The sequence below is a fragment of the Mesocricetus auratus genome, unplaced genomic scaffold (assembly GCF_017639785.1).
Source record: "Mesocricetus auratus isolate SY011 unplaced genomic scaffold, BCM_Maur_2.0 Super-Scaffold_100003, whole genome shotgun sequence".
Classification (NCBI taxonomy): domain Eukaryota; kingdom Metazoa; phylum Chordata; class Mammalia; order Rodentia; family Cricetidae; genus Mesocricetus; species Mesocricetus auratus.
Genome location: NW_024429188.1, coordinates 18,298,083 through 18,322,089, shown reverse-complemented (window position 1 = coordinate 18,322,089; position 24,007 = coordinate 18,298,083). Strand labels below are relative to the sequence as shown.

General features: G+C 41.6%; 1 protein-coding gene and 1 pseudogene across 11 annotated transcripts in view; both read right to left on the bottom strand.

Annotated features, from left to right (window-relative positions):
* LOC106021471 overlaps positions 1 to 15,588 on the bottom strand; it is a 68,928-nt pseudogene extending 53,340 nt beyond the window's left edge.
* The window catches only part of Reps2 (RALBP1 associated Eps domain containing 2), a 220,605-nt gene extending 200,996 nt beyond the window's left edge, over positions 1 to 19,609 (bottom strand). For 7 of the 11 annotated variants that reach the window (XM_040744088.1, XM_040744090.1, XM_040744094.1 and 4 more), the window contains exon 1: positions 15,732 to 16,093. In XM_040744088.1, coding sequence (XP_040600022.1) covers positions 15,732 to 15,965 — 234 coding nt within the window. In that variant the 5' untranslated portion in view covers positions 15,966 to 16,093. Of the gene's footprint in view, positions 1 to 15,731; positions 16,095 to 19,045; positions 19,188 to 19,501 lie in introns of those variants that run through there. The other 4 variants (XM_040744093.1, XM_040744097.1, XM_040744098.1 and 1 more) reach the window with 3 other exon arrangements.
* Between the last annotated feature and the right edge of the window lie 4,398 nt (positions 19,610 to 24,007).

Below are 24,007 nucleotides of genomic sequence, written 5' to 3'. Positions count from 1 at the left end.
TGTTCATTCTTCGGATATATATGCCCAGGAGATGAATTGGGTAGACTCATTCCCATTTTCCTGAGAAACCGCCATACTGACTTCCAAAGTGGCTCTTTTTTTATATGAACTTCTTATCACATATATGACTCAAAAATATGTTCTCCCAATTCACAAGCAGTCTTTTTCTTTTCTTTCTCTTTCTTCCTTTTTTTTTTTTTTTGAGATAGAGTCTCTTTACTATGTAGCTCTTGCTGTCCTAGAATATACTATACAGAGCAGGCTAGTTTCAAACTTGAATTCAGAGACTCGCTTGCCTCTGCCTCCCCAGTGCCAGGATTAAAGTCATGTATCACCATAACCAGCCTCATAAATGTCTAGTTTGTTGTTCTGTAGTACAGAAGCCCTTCATGTTGATAAGAACAACTTGTTGTTTTAAAAAGATTTGTCTTTATTTCATACCTATGAAAAGATTAATCTGAATGTGGGTATGTATACGCATCACATTCATGCCTGGTACCTGCAGACACCAGAAGAGGTCATCAGATCTCCTAGAACTAGAACTACAAATGGTTGTGAGATACCATGTGGCTACTGGAAACTGAACCCAGGTCCTTTGGAGGAGCAGCAAGTGCTCTTAACCACTGAACCATCTCTCCAATCCCAACAAGTTGTTATTTTTGCTTCTGTAGTATGTGCTTTAGACATGATATGCAAAGGGATCACTGTTAGGCTAAGGATACAGAGCTCAGGGGTTGAAACCTTGTCTAGCATATGACAAGTCCTTGATTCAATGCCTGATACTACAAGAAGAAAAAAATATGTAAAAAGTTAATAGAGTCAGATGTGGTAATACACATCTATAGTTTTAGTACTCTAAGACAGAAACAGAAGGGTCTAGAGTTTGAGGCAGCCTGGGTTATACAGTAATATTCCAGTATCAATCACAAATAGCCAAAACCAGTATAAAACATCCTTCCTCCCATGTTTTCTTCTCTAAGTTTTACAGTTCTAGGCTTTTTAAATATGTTTTTATCATTTTTTATTTCTAAAATATCCAGTTTTCCCCATAATTTACTGATCAATATTCCTTTCCATTGTACATTCTTGGTGGTCTTGCCAAAACCTAATTAATCAGATATACTTGAATTCATTTCTGTGCTGGTTACTCTTCTCAGTTGGCTTACAAGTCTGTTTTTATGCCATTCTGATTACCTATTGCCTTATAATATAATTTGAAATAAAGTGTGATAGCCAGGCGGTGGTGGCGCACGCCTTTAATCCCAGCACTCAGGAGGCAGAGGCAGGCGGATCTCTGTAAATTCCAGACCAGCCTGGTCTACAAAAGCTAGTTCCAGGACAGCCTCCAAAGCCACACAGAAACCCTGTCTCAAAAACAAACAAACAAACGAAAAATAAATAAATAAAGCAGTGTGGTGTCTCCAACTTTTCTTTTCTTTTTGAAACTGTGTTGGCCATTATGTGTCTTCATAAACAGCACATGAATTTTAGAGTTGTTTTTCTATTTCTGTGAACAAATATTTGAAAATTTTATAGGATTACATTTTATATATATATATATCTATATCACAATGAATAATATGGACATTTTATTTGGGTTTTCTGTTGGGGAAGGGCTCTCATGAAGCTTGGACTAGCTCTAAACTAATTATACAATTAAGGATTCCCTTGAATTCCTGATCCTTCTGTCTCCACCTCTTGAGTACTGTGCTTACAGGCCTAGCTAATGTAGACATTTTAACAATGGTAATTCTTTCGGGCTGGTGAGATGGCTTGGCCGTTAAAGGCTAGGCTCACAACCAAAAGTATAACAATAGTAATTCTTCCCATCTACAAGCACAGAATATCTTTCTACTTACATGTCTTCTTAATTTTTCATCAATATTTATTGTTTTCAGCATTTAGGTCTTTCACTTCCTCAGTGAAATTTATTCCTTACTGATTTTTCTTTCTTTTTAAGACTATCATGAATAGACCTACATATAAATCAGGCATGGTGGCACATGCATTTAATCCCAGTACTTGGAAACAGAGACATTCAGATCTCTGTGAGTTTGAGGCCAGCCTGGTCTACATAGTGAGCTCCAGGCCAGTCAGGGCTACAAAGTGAGACCCTGTCTCAAAATAAATTGGAGATACAGCTCAGTGGTAGAGACAGTACTGACCTCACACTCATAAGGCTCTGGGCTTGACCGCCAGCACTGCTGCAAAAAAGTACAACTAACTTCCTGTGTTGATTTGGTATTTACCAATTTTATCAGATTCATTTATTAGTTCTAGAAAACTTCAGTGTTTCCTTCAATCATGTCATCTGAAAACTAGGTAATTTTACTTCTTTCCCTCAGATTTAGATGCTTTTTATATCTCTTTCTTCCCCTTATTGTTCTTTTTAATTTTTTTCATTTTTATTTTATGTGTCTGTTTTGCCTCACACATGCTAGAAAAACACTCTACCTTTGAGCTATATCCCCAAACCTTTTTTTTTTCCGAGACAGGGTTTCTCTGTGGCTTTGGGGACTGTCCTGGAACTCGCTCTTGTAGACCAGGCTGGTCTCAAACTCACAGAGATCCACCTGCCTCTGCCTCCCAAGTGCTGGGATTAAAGGGGTGAGCCACCACCGCCCGACTTCACCAATCTTTTAAAAACAGTATTTTGAATGTTTGAGACAAAGTTAGCCTAAGTTGTTCAGGCTAACCTAAAGTATGTAACCAATGAATATCTTGACTTTACCATCCTCCTGCCTCAAAGCCCCCAGTTAAAAGATTATATCTGTACTACCAGGCCTCGCTCAATAAACAAATCTTGTTTGTTTGTTTGTTTGTTTGTTTGTTCACTATATAGCCCTGGATATCCTGGAACTCACTCTGTCAACCAGGCTGGCCTCAAACTCAGAGATCCACCTGCTTCTGCCTCCTGAGTGTTGGAATTAAAGGCTTGTGCCACCACTGGCCAGGAATAAACAAATCTTATTAGCTGGCATTTATGGGGTTTACTTTAGTTATTATTCAGGAAAGTCGCTCTGGTGGAACCCCAAGGAGACTCAACCAAACTATTCTCTCCAAAACAATAGCAAAATGCTACCAATGAATTAAGTCAAAACCAACACTCCCACTAGCTTAATGTTAAGAGCCTCTTCTGGTCCTCAGTTATATACTGATGTAGAGCAGTGGTTCTCAACCCGTGGGTTATGACCCCTTTAGGGGTGACCAGCCCTTTCATGGATATGACCCTTTTACAGGGTCACCTAACACCATCCAAAAACATAGATATTTACATTAAAATTCATAACAGTAGCAAAATTAGGTATAAAGTAGCAACAAAAATGTTATAATTTAAATAAAAATTAAAAAGAAAGGAAATAAATAATTTCGTGGTTGGGGGTCAGCACAACATGAAGAACTGTATTAAAGGGCCGCAGCATTAGGAAGCTTGAGAACTACTGGGGCTGGAGAGATGGCTCAGCCGTTAAAGGCTAGGCTCACAACCAAAAATATAAGAGAACTACTGATGTAGAGGATAGCTGAGTTTCTCATACCTGTCAAAATGCCTTTTGCCTTTCAGTGTGTTAGAAGTAAGAGCTCTCAAATAGAGGGCCTAAAGAAAATTAGCCCAGCAAGCAGCTGGCCCTCGCTCCAGAGTGGCTCTCCCGTCTGTCCTAACTCTTTGTCCTTCACCCTGCACAATGAAACCATCTGAGAGGGCTAGACAAAAGGTAAGCAGCAAAACTCAGAGATGGGGTTGCAATGACTGCCAGGGACCTGAGGAAGCAGCTGGGCATCCATTCACTGTAGGCTTCCTGCAGGAGAGCCTGGCAGCAGGAGGACCACAGCAGCCTTACAGAACCTCACTCCTAACTTGAACAACAATAAGCTAGGAGGAACAGATATTCCTGTGCCTAAAACCATGCAGCTCTTTCGGAGCAAGGTCTCTTAATTTTGCACCAAAAATTTTATTTAAAGGCAGTATTTTTGAAATGTGTAAATGTTTGCCCCAGATACTTTCATAGTGTGGTATGTGGATGTCTTCTAAAAATAATGTTTTAAATGCATAAAACATTTCAAATAAAATACATAATACTATAATACTATATAGAAATATAAACCATCAAAACAATAAAAACCAAATATGTGGTAGTAATACATGTTTTTACCACAATGAATAAGATCAGTCAATGTCTATCTACTGTAATCCATTCCTGATACACCTCTAATAAATAATAATCTAAAAATTCTTTCTGTTTTCTTCAGACAGGGTTTAACTGTGTCACCGAGGCAGTTCTCAAAATCATGGCAATTCCTTACCTCAACCTTCTAATTGCTTGTAAAATATGTGTGCCACCAAAAACAGCTAAGCATCCTATTTCTATAAAAGTGATGACATTATTTGATATGTTGGCCATATATATAAGGAAATGCTCAATTTCGGCTGTGGAGGCTAACAAAAATAAAGATAGGGAGGGTTGCCAGGCATAGTGGTACAAACCTATGATCTGAGCACTTGAGAGGTTGAGGCAAAAGAATTATGTCACCTTTAGGTCCAGCTTGAGCTACAGAGCCATAACAAGCTGGCCAGGACTACATACAGCCATTCAAGACAACATAGCAAGCCCATGTCTCAAAATATGTATTATTTTCAACATCCAAATAGACAGTCTTGAATTGGACCCAAGTCCAAAGTTGGGCTTTTTAATTTTTTGCAGAGGTCAAACCCACCTCTCACATGTTAGGAAAGTACTCAACCCCTGAGTAGCATTCTCTGTGCCAACACATGGTTTTCTACTTCTTTTTCCTACCTCCTTCTAGTTAAGAGGAAAAACAAATGACCTAAAGAGTAAAACAGATCCTTCATGTGGCCACTGGCAGTGGAACCAGTATTTATCCCTAGTGCATGAACTGGCTTTTTGGAGCTGATTCCCTATAGAGAGACACCTTGCTCAGCTTAGATACAGGGCGACGGCCTTGGTCCTGCCTCAAAGTGATGTGACAGACATTTATGATACCCCATGGGAGGCCTCACTCTCCCTGAGGAGTGGATGGAGAGGGAGATAGGTGAAGCAGGGGGACAGGAAGGAAAGGGAAGTGGGATTGGTATGTAAAATAAGATTATTTTAAAATTAAAAAAAGAGTAAAACAGAATATATCTAGGAAGACAGACTCACCAATTCTACTTGGGATTTGAAAAAAAAAAACAATTGCATGTGAAAACCAACCCAGACCTCAGGAAAAAGAGGCCATCCTCAGTGCCAGAGTAAGTTCATTAACAGCATGAGTTATACGAGATCTTGTCAGAAAGGGTGGAAGACTCAACCAACTTTCCTTCCTTCCTTCCTTCCTTCCTCCCTCCCTCCCTTCCTTCCTTCCTTCCTTCCTTCCTCCCTCCCTCCCTTCCTCCCTACATTTCTTTTTTTGAGACAGGGTTTCTCTGTGTAGCCCTGACTGTCCTGGAACTCACTCTGTAGACCAGGCTGTCCTCAAACTCAGAGATCTGACTGCCTCTGCCTCCTTAGTGCTGGGGTTAAAGGTGTTTGCCACTATGCCTGGCAGAGTTTTCTCTTTAAAAAAGGTAAATTATAAATTAGTTACTAAACAGTGTGTGTGTGCACATGTGTGTGTGTGTGTGAGAGAGAGAGAGAGAGAGAGAGAGAGAGAGAGAGAGAGAAACAGACAGACAGACACAGAGAGAGGGGTGTGGGGGTGTGTTTGAGCTAGTTCCAAAAAGCTAACCAGACTGAATAATTTGGAGCATGCTTGAAACCCTAACATATGGGAGGCTAAGAGAGGGCTAAGAATTTGAATATAGCCTGAGCTACACAGGCCAGCCTAGGCTACACTGGAAAACCCTGATTCAAAAAGACTTTTTTAATGAAAAGCTAATCACAAGAATAATGTTCTATTTCCAATAAAACATAGAAAGCGAGTTTTTCCTCCCTCCAATAATTCTCACTTCCTATCGTTAGCATTCTCCCTTGAGTACTGATAAAACTTGTGGCCTACTTCTAGCCAACAGAATACATCAAAGGTGACGGGGCATCATTTATCCTAGCTGGCTGGAAAGAGACAGTCTCCCACTAGCCTTAAGGAAGTAAACAGCTATGCTGTGAATTGCACAGAGAGAGGGCCATGTCAATGTCCTTGAGGAACAGGCTGGGATTGTGACTCAGCAGTGGGGGCTTGCCTAACATGGATAAGGCTCTGGGTTCTATTACAAGCAACTGCATTCTACTAACAGTTATGGTAGTTTGCACGAAGCAGGATGCTCCTTGGTCCTGGTTGACTGGCAGTCGATATTCGAGAAGAACAGAATTCCATGAATGGGAAACATAAGTTACTTGACTATAGAAAACTAGGTTGGGGTGACTAAAAAGGAACAAAACTAGCTTGTGGAAGTTTCAAATAATTAGCAAACTAACCCAAGATTCCCTCAGAACCAATTTTCTATGCTGTTAAAGCAGGCCAATCCCAAATTAGGAGTGTAAAACTAGGACAGATTTCAAAACTGTCTTTTATTTCTGGACTTCAGTTGGTTACTTTTCCATCTCCCTATTGCTTTCTCCAAGGGTTTTTTTTTTTGCTTTTTTATCAATTTTTTAAGTTAATAAAAATTATTAACTTCATTATTTTCATAGATTTTTTATCAAAATACTTTGTTCTGAGTCAGTCCCTTTCCCCAATGTGCTCCTCTATTGCCCCATCCACGTCTTATTGGTCTCTTTGTTCCACGCAGATTACATTTCTTCTGCTTTCATGCCACATGTATTCCATTACTCTCTTTTTACCCCTTCCTAGTCCCTTCACACACATGCACACAAATGTACACACACACACACACACACACACACACACACACACACACACACACACACACACACACTCGCCAAGAAAAAAAATCTAGATTCTTCAGGAAAGAAAACACATTTTGTCTTTCTCAGTCTGGCATATTTCTCTTTCCAGTTCTATCCATTTTTCTGTAAATGTCACAATTTCACTTCTCATTATAGCTACATAAAATAAAATTCCATTGTGTATATATACCACATTTTCTTTATCTATCCATCTGTAGGTGGGTGAAACCAGATTGAACCGGTCAGAACCAGTACCTTTTTTGCCCATCTTAATGCATGTTCCCATCTCCTACTGCCCACTCCCAGGTTCTTTTCTTGAAGATAAAACTTAATCAAATAATGCCTGAGACTTGCTTTGCAATAATAGAAATAAGGGACCAAAGTTAGAAATGTAGATTAACAGTGCTGAGCGTTCGTTGTTAAGTACAGCGAGGTCTACTACATTACTGTATCTGTTTGAGATTTTATGTGGTTTGCTCTTGTTTGGGGTTGTGTGTATCTGCTGACTCCTATTTAGCAAGAGGTCTTGCAGAAAAAAAGACACAAAGAAGAAAAAAAGGAAAAGATAAAGCCCAGGCTAGCCTGAAATTTATGATCCTCCTGCCTCTCATCCTTTTCAGCATCTGCCTACCAGCCGGTTCCACCACAACTAGCAAGGGTTTGTGCTTTTTTAAAAAAGTGAATAAGCAACGGAATTCTATTCAGCAGTAAAGAAACACGAAAATTTCAGGGTAACTGGAAAATACTATATACTAAGAAAGATAACTCAAACCCAGTAAGACAAATGCCACATATTCTCTCTTATGTGTGTATCTTAACTCCAAATCTTTAGATCTACATGAATAACCCAAAGTAACTGCAGAAGCCAAGAAAATAGAAAGAGACCATGAGAGGAGCGGGGGAAGGGGCTCTATATAGGGGGAAAGAGGAAAATGGGGGGAATCTTTAACTGGGGATGGAGTAGGGAGAGTAATACAGAGAGAAAGGGAGGTAGGAGAGATAAATAACCCCATGGATGTTTTTAAAAGCCATAAGGAGCCAGGTGGGGGTAGCATACCCCTTAGATCCCAGCACTCAGGAGGAAGAGAGAGGCAGGTGGATCAGTGAGTTTGAGGTCAGTCTAGTGTACAGACTGAGTTCCAGGAGAGCTGGGGCTACACAAGGAAGCATTTCATAGGCTTACTTAAAATATATACCTTATATTGATATGTGTACACAGAGACAGATAGGCAGAAAGACCGAGTATTTAGATGGAGTTGTGTTACATGGAGTGGTAATGCTCCCTGCAAGAGCCATAGACATCTAACAAAACCCCCAGTATCAAGCATGAAAAACCTTTCTAGTTGTTGGTCAGGGGAATCCAGAGACACCCTAAACAATATAGTCTATTGCTATTGCCCTTGGTTGTCTCCCAGAAGTTGAAGATATATCTCCACTGCTGAACACATGGACTGGATTTTACCAGAAAGTCTTCCCCTCCTCCACCAGGACTGACTTTCATAGTATCAGAAGGTGCTAGGTAAGCTGCCAATGGAGAAAAAAAGCAATCAATAGTCCTAGCCAGCTGCAAAGCCTCTGAACCACAACAATGACCTGCCCAGCAAGATTTCACCAATGGTGCAATAACAGCGCTTTTATCCTGGGGGTAACAATGATGTCTAATCGGACTTAAGGGATGTTCAATATGAAGGATTTCATGTCTGGTACTGTAAACATAGCGAACTATCCGTGGCTGGAGAAGCCATAGACCTGCGGGAGAACCTACTGCTGCCATTTTTCCTAAACCAATATAATGTCTAGCTGTATTCTAAATGCTTACATTCTGTCTACAGATAAGTATAGCTCTCACATGTCAGCAAAGCAGCTTCTTTTTGCACAAGACAGAGTACATACTATAAAGATCCACAACTGGTCAAGGTGCAGAGAATAAATGACCACAAGGTACCAACTCCAGTTAGTACAACTATAACACAACTCCTCCACCTAAAGCTCAAGGAAAATTGAGGAAGAAGAGATAGTAAGATTGACAGGGTCAGAGGACACCTGCTGGTAGACTGTCTCTTCTATGTGACAGGGAAACTTTGTCCATGAAATCTCAAGACCTTGGTTGCATAAACAGGACCTGAAGAATGATACCAATTGGCATTCATTTTCTTATTTATTTTTTTTTCATTTTACATACTAGCCCCAGTTCCCCACTCCTTCTCCTGCCTCCCACCTCCCCCTCTTCCCATCCCCGGTTCACTCTTTGGGGAGTCAACAAAGTCTGGCATACTAAATAGAGGCAGGACCAAGCCCCTCCCACCAATGTGGTTGGCAGAAATTCCACAAAGCCCCACCCCTATATGAAGAGCTATAGGCAAGAAATGACTGCTAACAGACAGCAAAAGCGAGAGCCAAAACAAGAATGAGACTTGGAATTCATTTTCTCCAGAGATAAGCCCCCTGATACAGGTTATCCAATCCCAAGGGGTCAGCCCTAAATAGGTGCACATATGGGCAACATTAATTTGACTCGTGTGTGTGTGTGTGTGTGTGTGTGTGTGTGTGTGTGTGTGTGTTTGGGTTTTGTTTTGTTTTTTTGAGACAGTGTCCTGGTGTGAGCCTCAACTCACCTGGAACTCATTTTGTAGGTTCAGCTGACTTTGAACTCATAGAGATCCACCTGCCTCTGCCTCTGCCTCTGCCTCCTGAATGCCAGGATTAAAGACATGCACCACTACACTTCTTTTTTCTTAATGGAATACACTGGATGTCTCTACAATTTTGTTCAGATGACTGAATAACCTGGAAAAACTGTTGCTGCTGTTATTAATACATGACACACTAATATCAATGGTCATATATACGCATGAGTATGTATGTGTGTGAATCTGAATTTTTTGAAACTTTAGTTGTGTTATCAAGCTTGGAAAGAAATATCACAGTTTGTCATATTGAGTTGCCATTATACAGAAATTAATAGCCATAATGGTCTAGAAATGTTAAACTTAAGGGTTTCTTCCATCTATGTAGGGGTAGTATACTGTACTAAATATGTAAAGTCTTATCTATGTGCCTTTGATCATAGAAACTAACAGAGTATTATCTAAATGATAAAAAGTAAGAATTCCCAAGAAAGCCTAGTTAGATTAAAAGACCACCGTCACCCTCAAGAATATCAGTGTGCATTCTACTACCTGTGGGGTATTTTTAATGTTCGTGTGTTTAAAACAATCCCCCAGTTGTGTGACATTGTGTATAAAGGTCGCTTACTTTCCTTTGGCATAAAGATCTCTACAACATCACAATGATGACTCACTGCAAGAATGGGTAATAAACTTTTCAAAGGGAAATAAATGAACTGACGGGACATGTATCAAGAAGGACAAATTCCAAAAAAAAATAACAATGGAGAGGAACAACAAGTTACAGAAGGCTGTGTAGAATACAATGTCTCATTTTAAACTGAACTAACATAAAACTGTGTTGTTTTATTGATCATATATATGTCACATTCCTATATATATAAAACTAAAGTAGAAACTAATTTTAAATCATGCATACTGAAATATTATCTCACTATGCAAACCAAGCTGGCTTCAAACTTGCTATCTTCCTGCCTCAGGATTCCCAGAGCTGAGGGATACTCCATACTTCAAATATCTTTTTAATCAGATAGTACCTTGAATCTGGTATTGAATCTGATACTTACTGTATATGCTGACATCTATTCTCTTTTAGAAAAATAAACTTGGCATGGGAAGTACAGGGAGGAGGATTGGGAGTTCAAAGTTATCTTCAGCTACATAGTGAGTTTGAGACAAGCCTTGGCTACGTGAGTCATTGCTCAAAAAAAAAAAGGAACACTATTTCAAACAGTATCCCTAAACAGTACTATAACATTATGTTTTAGTGTGTTATCCTCTTATCTCCATCAAGTATATGTTACAATGACACACAACTGTAATTCCAGAGCTCCAGAGGCTGAGACAGGAGAGTTGATACAAGCTAAATGCTAGCTTCTGGACTAGTCAGGGCTAGCTACTACTAATGAAAACTTGTCTCAAAAAATACATGCCAGCTATAAAATGGCATTATCTAAAGAACCAAAAGCAATAAATTACTTCATTTATATTTTAAAGATTTTATTTTAATTTAAAGTATGTATATATGTAAGGGTTACATAAATATAGTACCTACCGAAGCCAGAAGAGGACATTGGATCCAATGGAGGCCATGAGCCAGCCAATATGGGTGCTGGGAACTAGGCAGTATGTGCTCTTACCTGCTGAACCAGCTATACAGTCCCTTATCTACATTAAAAAAATAGTTGTGGCTAACTATGAACCACAACAATAACCAGCATGGCAGAGTAACCACAAAGGTACAGTAGTGATATTCATACCTTAGAGGTAACCAAAACAAGTCTCTAATTGAACTACTCAACAAGAAGAAAATTATGCCTTGTACTGGAAACCTAACCAAATAACACCCATGGTTAGTGCAATCACAGATCTTAGATGAATGCATACAACTACCACTTTACTAAACCAGAATAATCCCTAACAACATTCTAAGTATTTTTCCTTTTACTCTCACCAAAGTAACTTCTTTTTGCAACAGATAGAGACCATTACAGAAAACCACAAATCATTGTGCAGATTTGTGGAGCCCAGTCCCTCTGGATCCATCTATAAAACATCCCAACACCTAACACTTGGGGATCATTGTGGAAGAGGAAGTGAGAAGATTATAAGAACCAGAGGTCCAGGGAGTTCACTGTGAGTGTGTGTGTCCTAGCACTCTCAGAAGCTATACCCATAATGTCTCACCACCATGATTGCCTCAACACAAGCTGATCAAAGACAATAATATACAGAGATAAGGGAAGAGTCCAAGAGGCCTAAACCCCATACAAAGAACTAAAGCAACTGAGAAATGCTGACTGGAGTCTTCCTTGGAGAAGAGCACACCAATTAGTTATCCAATACCAAATGGTCAGCCCTGAAAATATATGTACACCAACATTACACAGACTGAGCAGGTTATATTTAGGAAGATATTTGTATATACAAATACATATATGCAGGTAGCAACAATGAATTTTTTAAAAGGCCATGAATCTGAAAGAGAGCAAGGAGTGGTATATGAGAGGGTCTGAAGGGAGGAAAAGGAAGGGGGAAATAATGTATTACATCAAAAATTAAAACAATTTAAAAATTAAAAGAAATAAATAGTGCTGCCTAATAATCTCACTCATAATAGGAAAGTTTTCCTGATAAGGATTTTGTTGATTTCCTTAATGATTAAACAATTCCTATAAAATTTTTTAATTGTTAAATGAGTGACTTGTGGTGGCACATATATGTAATCCCAGTACATGGGAAGTAGTGGCATGAGTTCAAGGTCAATTTTTGCAACACAGAGAACTTGAAGCCAGCTTGAGCTACAAGAGATCCTGAGTTGAATTTTTTAATGACATCTCAGAAATGAGATTGTGAACAGAGATTTAAAAAAATCCCCAACTGACCTGGAGAGTTGACTCAATGGTTAAGACCACTTGCTGCTCTTGCAAAGGACCAGAGTTTAATTCCCAGCATCCACGTGGCAGCTCAAAACTGTAACTTTGGATCACAGGGCATCTTATGCCCTTTTCTGACCTTAGTGGGCACCAGACACACACATGGTACACACATATGCATGCAGGAAAATGCTTATACATATGAAGTAATAAAATAAATAAATTCAAAAACTCAAAAAACTACTTATCACAATTTGGACATGCTTCTTTACTATATATAATCCATTATCTGATAATCAGATATTACTTATTGGGCTCTTTCCCCATTCAATGATTTCTCCTGATAATATAGATTGAATGGCATCAAGATTAGTTATAATCTTGATGCCCATGAGCGGCCTACTGTAAAAATGAAAACCAATTATAACTTAAATATACATAATATCTCTAGAGAGTGATCCAAAAAGCAGACATTATAAAGTAGCCTACCTGTTAGTTAATTCACTGAGTCAAATATAAACTCTGTCTTTGGAGGTAGCTATCGTATGTTACAACTCTCCTAAAGATTTAAGGACCTCCTACTATACCCACTCAACTTACAACTATCTCCCACAATATCACCCTGAAAACCAACCCTTTAACGCATGGACCTTTAGAAGACTCTTAGTAAGTGTTGATGTTTTTATACATAATGTATAAGTATATAGGTATATAAATCTCATATATAATTTTATGCATATAATTTATAAGTATATACAAATATTTCTATATATACTGTAGAAAATACCTATAATAACTTTGTAAGCTTACTTCCAAAACTAAATAGATGCAGAGGTTTATTTCACGCTCCAAAAAGGAAATAAATTATGTGGGTTTTGTTTGTTTGTTTCTCTCTTTCTTTCTCTCTTTTTTTAAAGATAGGGTTTCTCTGTGTAACCACCCTGGCTGTCCTACAACTCATTCTGTAGACCAGACTGTCCTCGAACTCACAGAGATCCAACTGCCTCTGCCTCCTCAGTGGTGGGAGTATGCACCATCACTGCCCTGCATATTATGTATTCTATAGGACTTTTTCCTGGTTAAATTCTCTTCTTTCCTAATAGATAATAATAATCATTTTTGAGACAAGGTCTAATTTACCCAGAACATCCTCAAATTAACTATGTAGCTGAGTATGACCTTGAACTTCTGATCCTTCTGCCTCTATCTCCTGAGTGCTGAGATTTCAGGTATGTGCCCCCGTACCCATTTTTACGCAGTGCTAGGAACTGAATCGAGTATTTCCTGCATGCTAGGCAAGCACTCTACCAACTGAGCTAAATCCCCAGCCTAGATTGCAATAATCTTAATCGAATGCTTATTAAAAGGAAAACTTGGCCATTAACCATAGAAACTACCAGGTCCGGTTATTGTCTCCATGATTTGAGCAGTTATACCTGTTGGGCCAGTTAAATCTGAGCTTACAGGTTCCTGTTTAGAAGGGACGGGGGAAATTTTCTACATTTGTTTACTAAAAGCTAATACATTAATGCGGTGAAACAAGTGAATAAGACAGAGCACACACTTATCACCAAAGTGACAGATAAAACTTAATGGCCACTAGATGCCAAGTTTGATTACTTTCCCAGTTCAGGGTGACTTCAAAGGTTAATTTTTACCTGTATCAAGAGTAGTGGGCTATTCTAATTTTACCAAGTTAAAGGGAGTGTATCTTGTTTCACTGGGCTTAGTAAGGGAGCACAAAGCTCAGATTGACTGCAAGCAATCTAGTAGGAATGGCCCCTTCTGCTACCATCTGAAATAGTCTTTTGCATGCAGTTTTCCACTCTAAGTCCCTGTGTGCCTTGGGCTCTTTTTAAATTATGTGTACTTCAAGGAAGCATCAGTTATCAAATAGTAAAGCCCCTTCTCCAATTCCTAAGGAAACCTCAACCAATCTTCATATGCCCCTTTCTCTCATCACACTTTATATATTACCGATCACTTAATAATCCCTGTCAGATGCCCAGCCCACTTATTTGGTGCATTGCCTCAGACGATTTAGTAAATGTATCATGCTCAGAAGTATCCTGGGGTCCTTGTAATAGCTACGGTTTGTTTCAGAACACTGACTTCCTCATCACCTTGTGCAACTCAACTGCTTAGCAGCAGTGGCTGAACTATCTTCTTATCAAGGAATTCTACAGGAACAAACAGCCATGCTAAATTCTATGAATACTGATCATGTTCAGAAATCCTAAATACAAAAAGGTGAACCAAGTGGCTAAGATTACACTCATAAATATATGAGCATATATGTATGCTCCAGCAGTATAAAACAGTCTTGAGTGACATAAAAAGCAAAAAAGAAAAGCACCACAAAGGCAATGATAAGGCAAATGAACCATAAAGCCCTCAGTACTCCCTAGGAACTATGTTTTAAAGCATTGATCGGCATTATAAATATTCAGTTGGTGGTCATAACTTTCACACTATTGCTTTTTAAGTAAAGATTCATATTTAGGGCTATATATGAACAATTTTATCACCAATTACTGCTGGTGACAACAGATGACAGACAAAAGGCTTAACAAGCAGTCTTTCTCCAAGCTTTAAGGAAAGCAGAAAACAAAAACAGCACCTGCTTTGTATCATGCCCTCCTCCTTTCCAGGTATGGGGCAAGCAGAAAGAAGCTATGACGCCCTTGGTTTCATAACTCCACATCAAAGTCAAGGAACAATAAAATGGACTTCTGAGTCCACCCCTGAACCCAAATGGGGAACTTACTTTGGATTGACCAACGCTCTTCTCTTGAAGCCCCGAGTCCCTGTTCTACAACTGGGCATTAAGATTTTCCAGTTTCATAGTAATAATAAGAAATACGTTAGTGAACAAATGTATGTAGCAGGTACGTACATATCACAAATAAAAAGCGGGGACAACATTTAGTCCTAGGCCAAGAGCCATACACAGACACACATGTCCACACCCTTCAAGTTCAAATCCCAGCAAGGCACCCTGAGTGTGCAGTCAACAAAGGGAGGGGCAGGAGCAGGGAACAGAGGTTAAAGCAGACAACAGCCAAAACAAACATCACTTCCAGAACAGGGCAAACTTTGGGTCTGGGAGGCTGAAGAACCCCCAGAAACGACAAGGGTGTTGAGACTCTCTCAAGGAAGGAAGAGCGCACCCAAGCACTGGGACTGGAGGAGATAAGCTGCAGAGGAGGCTAGTGTCCCTGGGGACAAGGGCGTCGCCGCCATCCTCGGCTGCACAGCACCCCCCCCCCTTTTTTGCCGCCCTGGCCGACGCCCTCCAGATCCCAGAGAACACTCCTTGTCGCCCCATTCTTCCATAGACACTGTCCCCACAGACCTGTGAGGGATAAAAGAGCGCCGAGACATACCTGGTGCAACGTCTCCGGTGGCAGCTGCGAAGCACGGAACAGATCGGCCACTGGACCAGCGGCCGCAGTGGCAGTGCCGGGGGCGACCCTGGTAGCCTCGGGGGGGCCAGGTCCCGGGCCCCCGCTTGAAGCGCCTGCACAGCGCGCGAAGAGCTCAGAGTAGCACTGCTGCTCACTATCACTCAGCAGCAACGGCGGCCCCGCGCCGCAGCCTCCACCGGCTGCCACCTCCATAGGTCCTTCTGTGGGGTTCCGGCCGAGCGCTTTTCCCGGCCAAGGTGCCGGTGCCTCCGCCAGGGCCACCACCGCCGCCTTGGCCTCCGAAGCCGCCGCCCCCACGCCCCGCAGCTGCAGCGCCGCCGCTTCCTCCAAGCGCGCGCCGGCCCCGCCTCCCGGGCTTGAATGTTGTGCCTTGGCGGCGCGGCACATGGAGACAGGCGCGGCGCCGACCAATCACAAGCCGGGATCGCACCTGGGCCCCACCCCTGACGGCCGTACTGCCCCGCCCCTTCGCCAGGTAAGGAAGACAACTCCTCCAGCTGCCCTCCCAAGCCTTTCACCTGCTCTGCGGGGGAGGCCAGACCCAGAGAGCGATTGCCAAAGCTGCTTCAAGCCCACGCAGCTCCAGAGGGGTATCTTGGGCTCTCCACCCTGGCTGGCCGAAGAACTTCTGGACACGCACACAAGAACAACAAGCGCTTTTCAGGGGATGGGGGTAACAGAGTTGTTTTCTATGTAGGAGTCCAAAACAAAAGTGGTGTCCACTTAGAAAAGGGACCAGGCACGAAAAACTGGGTATCACTTCCTCTGTAATAGTATTGCCTATGTCCTGAAAAGCTAAAGAACGGGATGTTCTTACGAATGGTATCCCAGCGCCTCTCCAGAACTTTGAAGATGGCGATGGGGTTAGGTCACTTTCTCAGGTGTGGCTCAGATCTGGATTTGAGCCTTGCTAAGGAATGCCAGAAGGTGCTCTTAAATCCTAGAGGAAAGGGGGTGGGGCTCTCTTTTGCAGATGTAAAACTCATTCTGCTAAGTGTGCTCTACTGAAGTCTGGGAAACAGTTGGTGGGAGGTACTATGTGGAAATTTTATGCTTATGAAGTCCTGAAATTACTGACCTCTATAATACAGCGTCCTCGCCTTCTGGAAGGATGATTTTTTTTAAGACAAGCTCTTTCCTTAAGACATCTGGCTCTGAAAATACTTCTTTTTGCAGGAAAACAAGCATATTATTAATACAAAAATGTCCAAGTTCATATCAAAAAGTCAACACTAGAACCCAGAACTTTAAAAACCCCATGTATTTTGTTTTTCAGATGGACTTCCTCCCCTAGGGCTATTGTTCTAGTTAAGTCTCTATGAAGAGAAAATCCATGCTGAGTGTGGTTACTCAACTTGTAACACTAGGAGGCTGCGGCAGGAGAATCCCTGACATTTTGAAGCGATTCTAAGCTACATAGGGAGTTCCAAGCTAGTCTGCAAAAAGAAAAAAAATGTCTACAAAATAATCTACTAGAAAAAAATGGTATGCCCCACAACAATTTTCAACATCAGTATTGTATAGTTGCATTTTTTTTCTAAAAGAAAAATCACTTTTGTTTAAAGACAGGGTGTCTCTACGTAGCCCTGGCTGAGCTGGAATTCACTCTGTACACCAGGCTGACCTCAAACTCATGGAGATCTGCCTGTCTCTGCCTCCCACGTGCTGGGATGAAGGTGTGTGCCACCATGCTGGGCTCCAAAAGAAAAATCTTAAATGCCATTGTTCTCGAGAAGAGTAGCACAAATATATCCACTACACATGCATATCTCACTGCAAAACACTAACCCAAATAGGAGGAAACTGTTCATTGCTAAACACTAATAAAAGGACATGTTAGGGCTGGAACTGGTGGCACACACCTTTTTAAACCCAGCACTCAGGAGACAAAGGCAGACAGACATCTGTGAGTTTGAGACCAGCCTGGTCTACATAGTGAGTTTCATGCCAGCCAGAACTTACATAGTGAAACACTGTCTTAAGAGAAATACATGGAGAGAGAAAAAAATATATATGTGTACATATAGTTTTATTTATACATACACACATACATAGAGATATATTCCATCCCAAATATTTTAATTAAAGCATGAAGCAACCAGATGTGTCACATGCCTGTAATCCTGGCACTCCAGAGGCAGGCCAGCCAGAACCACATGGCAAGACCCATGTCAACAACAGTAACAACACAGAAAAAGACAGCTCAAGAAATGCACTTTGATATAATAGTCAACTAAAATAAGGACCAATGAAAGGAAGAGAGGGGAAGATAGGGAAGAAGTCACAAGATGGGGAAAACTAAAGAGGAAAGGGGAAGAAAGACATATGAAAGAAAAAAGAAATGTGTTAACCTCAATGATGGCCAGAGTTGTACTTCCCTTTTGGATTCTGGAGAAATAAAATACAGAAGATTCATGGTGGGATATGACTCAGTAATACATCATTTACTAGCATACACCAAGTACAAGTATGGCCTGCAGTACCAGAGAAGAAAAAGTAAAGAAGCCCAAACATGTTAGCAGCTAAGTGAAATGACCTGTCTTTCTTTTTCTTTCTTGTTCTCTTTTAGTTTCATGAAACTTCAACATGAAATTTGAACATGCCCAGAGGCATTCCTGTTATCTTTATGATGCATACTGAGCAAGTCCACAAGTGTTGTATGCCTTCTATTGCTTTTTGAACACTGGCTAAATGACTCCCAGAAATGTGTCTCTTCTCCTTGAACTAGCACCTTTTACTGAGCATGCTCAGGAATGTGCCCACCCGTAAAGGGTTTTCCCATATGCATGTGTGTCCACTTCCAGAATAAAACCCCACGCTTCCGTTGTTCACAGATGGTACTACTTTGAACATAACTCCAGACTCCTGCCCTGTCGTTGCCTGTCTTAGCATTGCACTCCCCAAGAGGTGAACTCAGGTTTGATTACAAAGCAGAAATTTCTCTCTTGAAAGCCTTGATGCCTTAGTCCACATTTTGCTTCACAACTACTGGGAGAAAAGATGGCGTCAATACAGAAAGGATGACGTAAAGAGACAACTGAGATTGTCTAGCTATAGAGAATTTCTACTTCAAAATCCCATCACAGCCAGGAGTTGGTGGTGCATGCCTTTAATCCCAGCACTTGGGAGGCAGAGGCAGGCTGATCTCTGTGAATTCGAGACCAGCCTGGTCTACAGAGCGAATTCCAGGACAGCCTCCAAAACAATACAGAGAAACCCTGTCTTGAAAAAAACAAAAAAAAATCCCATCACACTTTCTGTGACCAACATACCTTCTCAGGAACATGGAAGCCAAGAGACAAGTAATTCTCTTCCTCCTTTCCCAATTGTTCTTAGCTGTCCTGGAGAGTAGTTCTGTAACAGAGTAGTCCACTCCATGTGATAGGCAACAAGCCCCACTTCCCCCAGGGAATCCTGTAAGAACAGATAAAGGCTATCACAGCCACTAATGTTCTTATAGTAGGGCAAGATAAAAAAAAAACTTTACATGGTATTTTTGTACCCATGATCTCATATAAGACTCACAGTAACTCTAAGGCAGATTAGGAAGATAGGTAGACAGACGGATGGATGGATGGATGGATAGATAGATAGATAGATAGACAGACAGACAGACAGACAGACAGACAGACAGACAGACAAATAGATGAGAGGGCCTCATACAGCACAGGCTAGCCTTGAACTCCTCATCCTCCTGCCTCTACTTACTCAGTGCTGGAATTACATACATGCAATGCCACATCCAGTCAGGAAGACATTTTCTTGAGATGGAAGGTCTCACTTTGTATACCAGGCTGACCTCACATTTGTGATCTTCCTGCTTCTACTTCTCAAATGTTAGAATTACGGGTACGTGTCACTGTAGTGGTTTGAATGAGACAGGCCTTCCACAGGTTCACACATTTAAACACTTGGTTTCCTGGTGGTGGCACTATTTAGAGGTTTAGGCGTGGAGGTACATCCCCGGGCAGACTCTGAGGATGCCGGATGGGCTCCAAAGCTATACAGAGAAACCTGTCTCGAAAAAAACCAAAAAATAAAATAATAAAGTAAAAGAGAAACAGAATTCACACAAAGGTGATCCCAGCACTTGGGATCTCACGCCTTTAATCCCAGCACTAGAGAGGAATATAAGGCAGAAGGAGACAGAAGCTCAGTGCAGTCTGAGGTTTGGTGGAGAGCAGTGCAGTCTGAGGTCTGGTGGAGAGCAGTGCAGTCTGAGGTCTGGTGGAGAGCAGTGCAGTCTGAGGTCTGGTGGAGAGCAGTGCAGTCTGAGGTTCGGCGCAGTGCTCCTCTGGTTTGAGCTTTGGTAGAGGTGAGAACGCTCTAGTGGCTGACTGCTTTACTTCTCTGATCTTCAGCATTAACCCCAATATCTGTCTCTGAGTTTTTAGCAATCCTGCTACAGGTGTGAGCTCTCAGCTTCCTCTTCCTCCTGCCACACCTGCCATCTGCTTCCATGCCTCCCCACCATCATGAACTCTGATCCCGGTTGAGCTGTAAACCAAAATAAACTCTTTCCTTGGTAAGTTGCTTCTGGTCATGGTATTTTTTTCCTTGCAATTTCTGTTTATTTGAAAGTTCACACAATTAAAAAGGAAAAGGGCCGCGATGGTTCCTCCGAGAGTACTTGTTGTTGCAGATGTCCTGGATGTTCTGGATCACATCAGAACCCAGCCCATACTCCCTCATTATGGCCAACACCTTTCTGTCCATCAGCTTATGAGACCTAAGGCAGCTGAGATAACTGCAGTTGCCCCTGGTGAAGTGCTCACAGACATACAGTCTCTCACACAGTTGTGGCTGCCCGCGAATCCATTTCTCTCCCTCTCCTTTATAACCTTTGTGTATCTCAGGCATGAAAAAAGGGTTGCTCTGGACCAGAAACACTGCCAGCTTCTCTTGGTTAAGCCCAGAGAGCTCATAATTCTTTAAGATCTGGAAGTTCTGTTCTGAGAGAACTTCGTGAGAATATTTGCAAAGGTTCCGCTGCGGGTGTGAATAGTGGCACTGGCCCAGCAGGTTGAGCTTGCAGAGGTGCAGCTGGTCATGGTATTTTTATAACAGCTACAGAGATATAACTAATACAGTCACTATGACCAGCAAGAAGACATTTCTTATCTTCATTTGGCAGATGAAAAATGAATGTAGAACTGGTGTGATTTGCCCAACTGGACGCTATATTTGGAGCCCATTTCCTTCACTACTCAAGCCAATTTAATAAATCTGACAAATATTTATTAAGCAGCAGTCTCATATCAGTGCCTACCAATCTATGAGTGAAATAATCAGCATTTGTTGGTAGGGCATAAAGTGCTTACTATGTGTGTACTAGAGTGATTCAGGGGATTTAACAAAAATACAAGATATGTTGCTTTAAAGGAGGCAAAAACTAGCACAACAAACAAAAATAAATAAGAGGCAATATATAATTAAGTGCTAAATTGTGTACCCCAGGCTAAGTGCTGTGGGAGTTTGGAAATTGGAAAAATCCATGAACCAGTGCTAAACCAAGAAGGCTCAGCAAGAGGATGGGTGTTTTCTGAGACTGAGTGGAACTGGGAAGAGGAAATGGATAGGACAGTGGAGGGAAGGGAGAGTAGGGGTTACCCTGGGGAAGTGGGCCTGCCAGAGACTTGCCACTAAAGAAGTAGTGGGTTTGGAAAAGCAAACTGGGCCAGACTGGAAGGCAGCTGCTGGTGCAAGCCTCCAGGATACAAGAGAGATCCTAGTCAACAAAATCCAGGGGGCCCAATCAGAAGGGGTCTGTGGTGGTTTGAATAGGTATGGCCCCCACAGACCCATGTGTTTGGATGCTAGGCCCATAGAGAGTGGCACTTTGTTGGAGGAAGTGTGTCACTGTGAAGACAAGCTTTGTGGTCTCTCCTGCTGCCTGTAGATCAAAATAAGGAACTGTCAGCTCCTTCTCTGGCACCATGTCTGCCTGCAAGCTGCCATGTCCCACCATGATAATGGACTAAACCTCTGAAACTGTAAGCCAGCCCCTGTGAAATGTTTTCCTTTACAAGAGTTGCCATGGTCAGGTGAGCTGGTGGGCTGCCCAATCCAGTTACCACCCAGGCCCAGAACCAGGGCTATGAGTTGGCCCACCCCAACATCCACCCATTAATGAGCTGCGCATGTGATGGGGCTGGTACTGTAGATCCAAAGCTGCAGGATGTCCATGACACAGGACAGCAACAGAATATCCAAGAGGGGTCCCTGTGAGGCCCCATTATCAATGATGTAGCTGAAACCAGAGACCTCAAACCAGATCGATTCATTGCAATGAACACTTGCGAGTAAAGATAGATGGACTAAAGGGTACACTGTGTGACTTTCTGTGTCACATTGCTTCCATGACAAGATTTTTTTCTTTTAAATTTTCTTTTACTTTATTGGGGGGGCGGGGTTACAAGGGCAGAGGGTGGATGAAGAGACAGGGAAATGAATGGAATTGGGATGCCTGACGTGGAATTCACAAAGAATCAAGAAAAGTATTTTTAAAAAAGAGTTGTCATGGTCACGGTGCCTCTTCACAGCAATAGAAACCCCAATTAAGACAGGGTCCAACATTAGTAATCCTTAAACTGGGAAACAACAGGGGGGAAGTGGCACTTTTCAGTGTGTTCTTACTAGGCCAGCCACAGTAGCTCATGCCTCTAACTCCAGCACTGGAGAGGCCGAGGCACAAAGATCCAGATTTTTAGACCAGACTGGGTTACATAACGAGACTTTTTTGTTAAAGATATTTTTCTAAATTTTTAGTAACTAAAGAGTATTATACTTTATTTCTGCGATGATTTTCTAAGTAGGAGAAATAGCTATCAAACCTCAAAATAAACACGTGTAAGAATGTAGAAACTAGAAACACAGGCATGTTTTCAAAGTTGAGTAACATTAAATAAGCCCTATTATAGGGGTTTGGTTGTGTGTGTGTGTGTGTGTGTGTGTGTGTGTGTGTGTGTGCACGCGCTCGCTCGCTCGCTCGCGTGCACGTTACTGGGCACAAGTGTTTGTATTGTGTGTGCACACATGTGTGTGTGTGTGCACATGTAGCAGCCAGGTATTGATTCCCAGTATGTTCCTGAGTCGCTCTCTACCTTATTTCTTTTGAGACAGGGTCTCTCAGTGAAACTGGAGATCACTAATTCAGTTAGATTCTGGCCATCAAGCTCTAGAGATCCTCCTGTCTCTAGATTCCCAGTCCTGGAGTTACAGATGTGTGCCATCATGCCAGCTTTTTATGTAGGTACATGAAGACTCAGGGGCTTGTGCTTGTGTGGCAAGTATTTTACCAACTGAGCCATCTCCTTGGCCTTCACCAGAAACTTTTGAAGATGGTTTCTTTATACTTTCGTGGTTCTGAGCTTACACACTTGCTTTGGCTCCATCAAGACCAGAGAAACCAAAATGGTCATGTTTTAAAGGAATTGCCAAGAGGTAATTTTTTCCGTCTTGAGACAGGACTCCGTAACTGAGGCTGATCTTGATCCTCCTGTCTTTACCTCCCAAGTACTAGAATTTCAGATCTGTGCCACATAGCAGCAAGAGATATTTTAACTTATGCTTAATTAGACCCAGTCTCAAACAAAGAAATCAACCCAAAAGAAAATTAAAAAGCACATAGTATAACTATGTTCCAATAAAACCTTAGCTATGAATTTCATGTAATTTTCACATAACATGGAATATTAAGTGCACAGAAAGCACTAAGTTCTCCAGTCATTTGGAATCTGTAAAATCTGGATGGGAGCGATACCTCAGAGTATTTGCTGGGAAAGCAAGAGGACATGAAATCAAATCCCAAGCACCAACATTGAAAAAAAATGAATGGCCCCTGTGGTGGTTTAAAAGAAAATGTACCCCCAAAAGAGTGGCACTACTAGGAGGTGTGACCTTGTTGGAGTATATGTGGCCTTGTTGGAGAAAGTGTGTCACTGTGTAGGCAGGTCTAGAGGTCTCCTATACGCTCAAGATACTGCCAGTATCACAGACCACTTCCTGTTGCCAGTGAGTCGAGATGTAAGAAGTCTCAGTCCCTCCTCTAGCACCATGTCTGCCTACATACTGCCTTGCTTGCTGCCATGACAATAATGGACTAAACCTCTGAACTGTAAGTAAGCCACCACAATAAAATGCTTTTTTTTCGAAGCATTGCCATGGTCATGGTGTCTCTTCATGGCAACAGAAATCCTAACTGAAAGAGCCTGTAACCCCAGTATTGGAAAGGA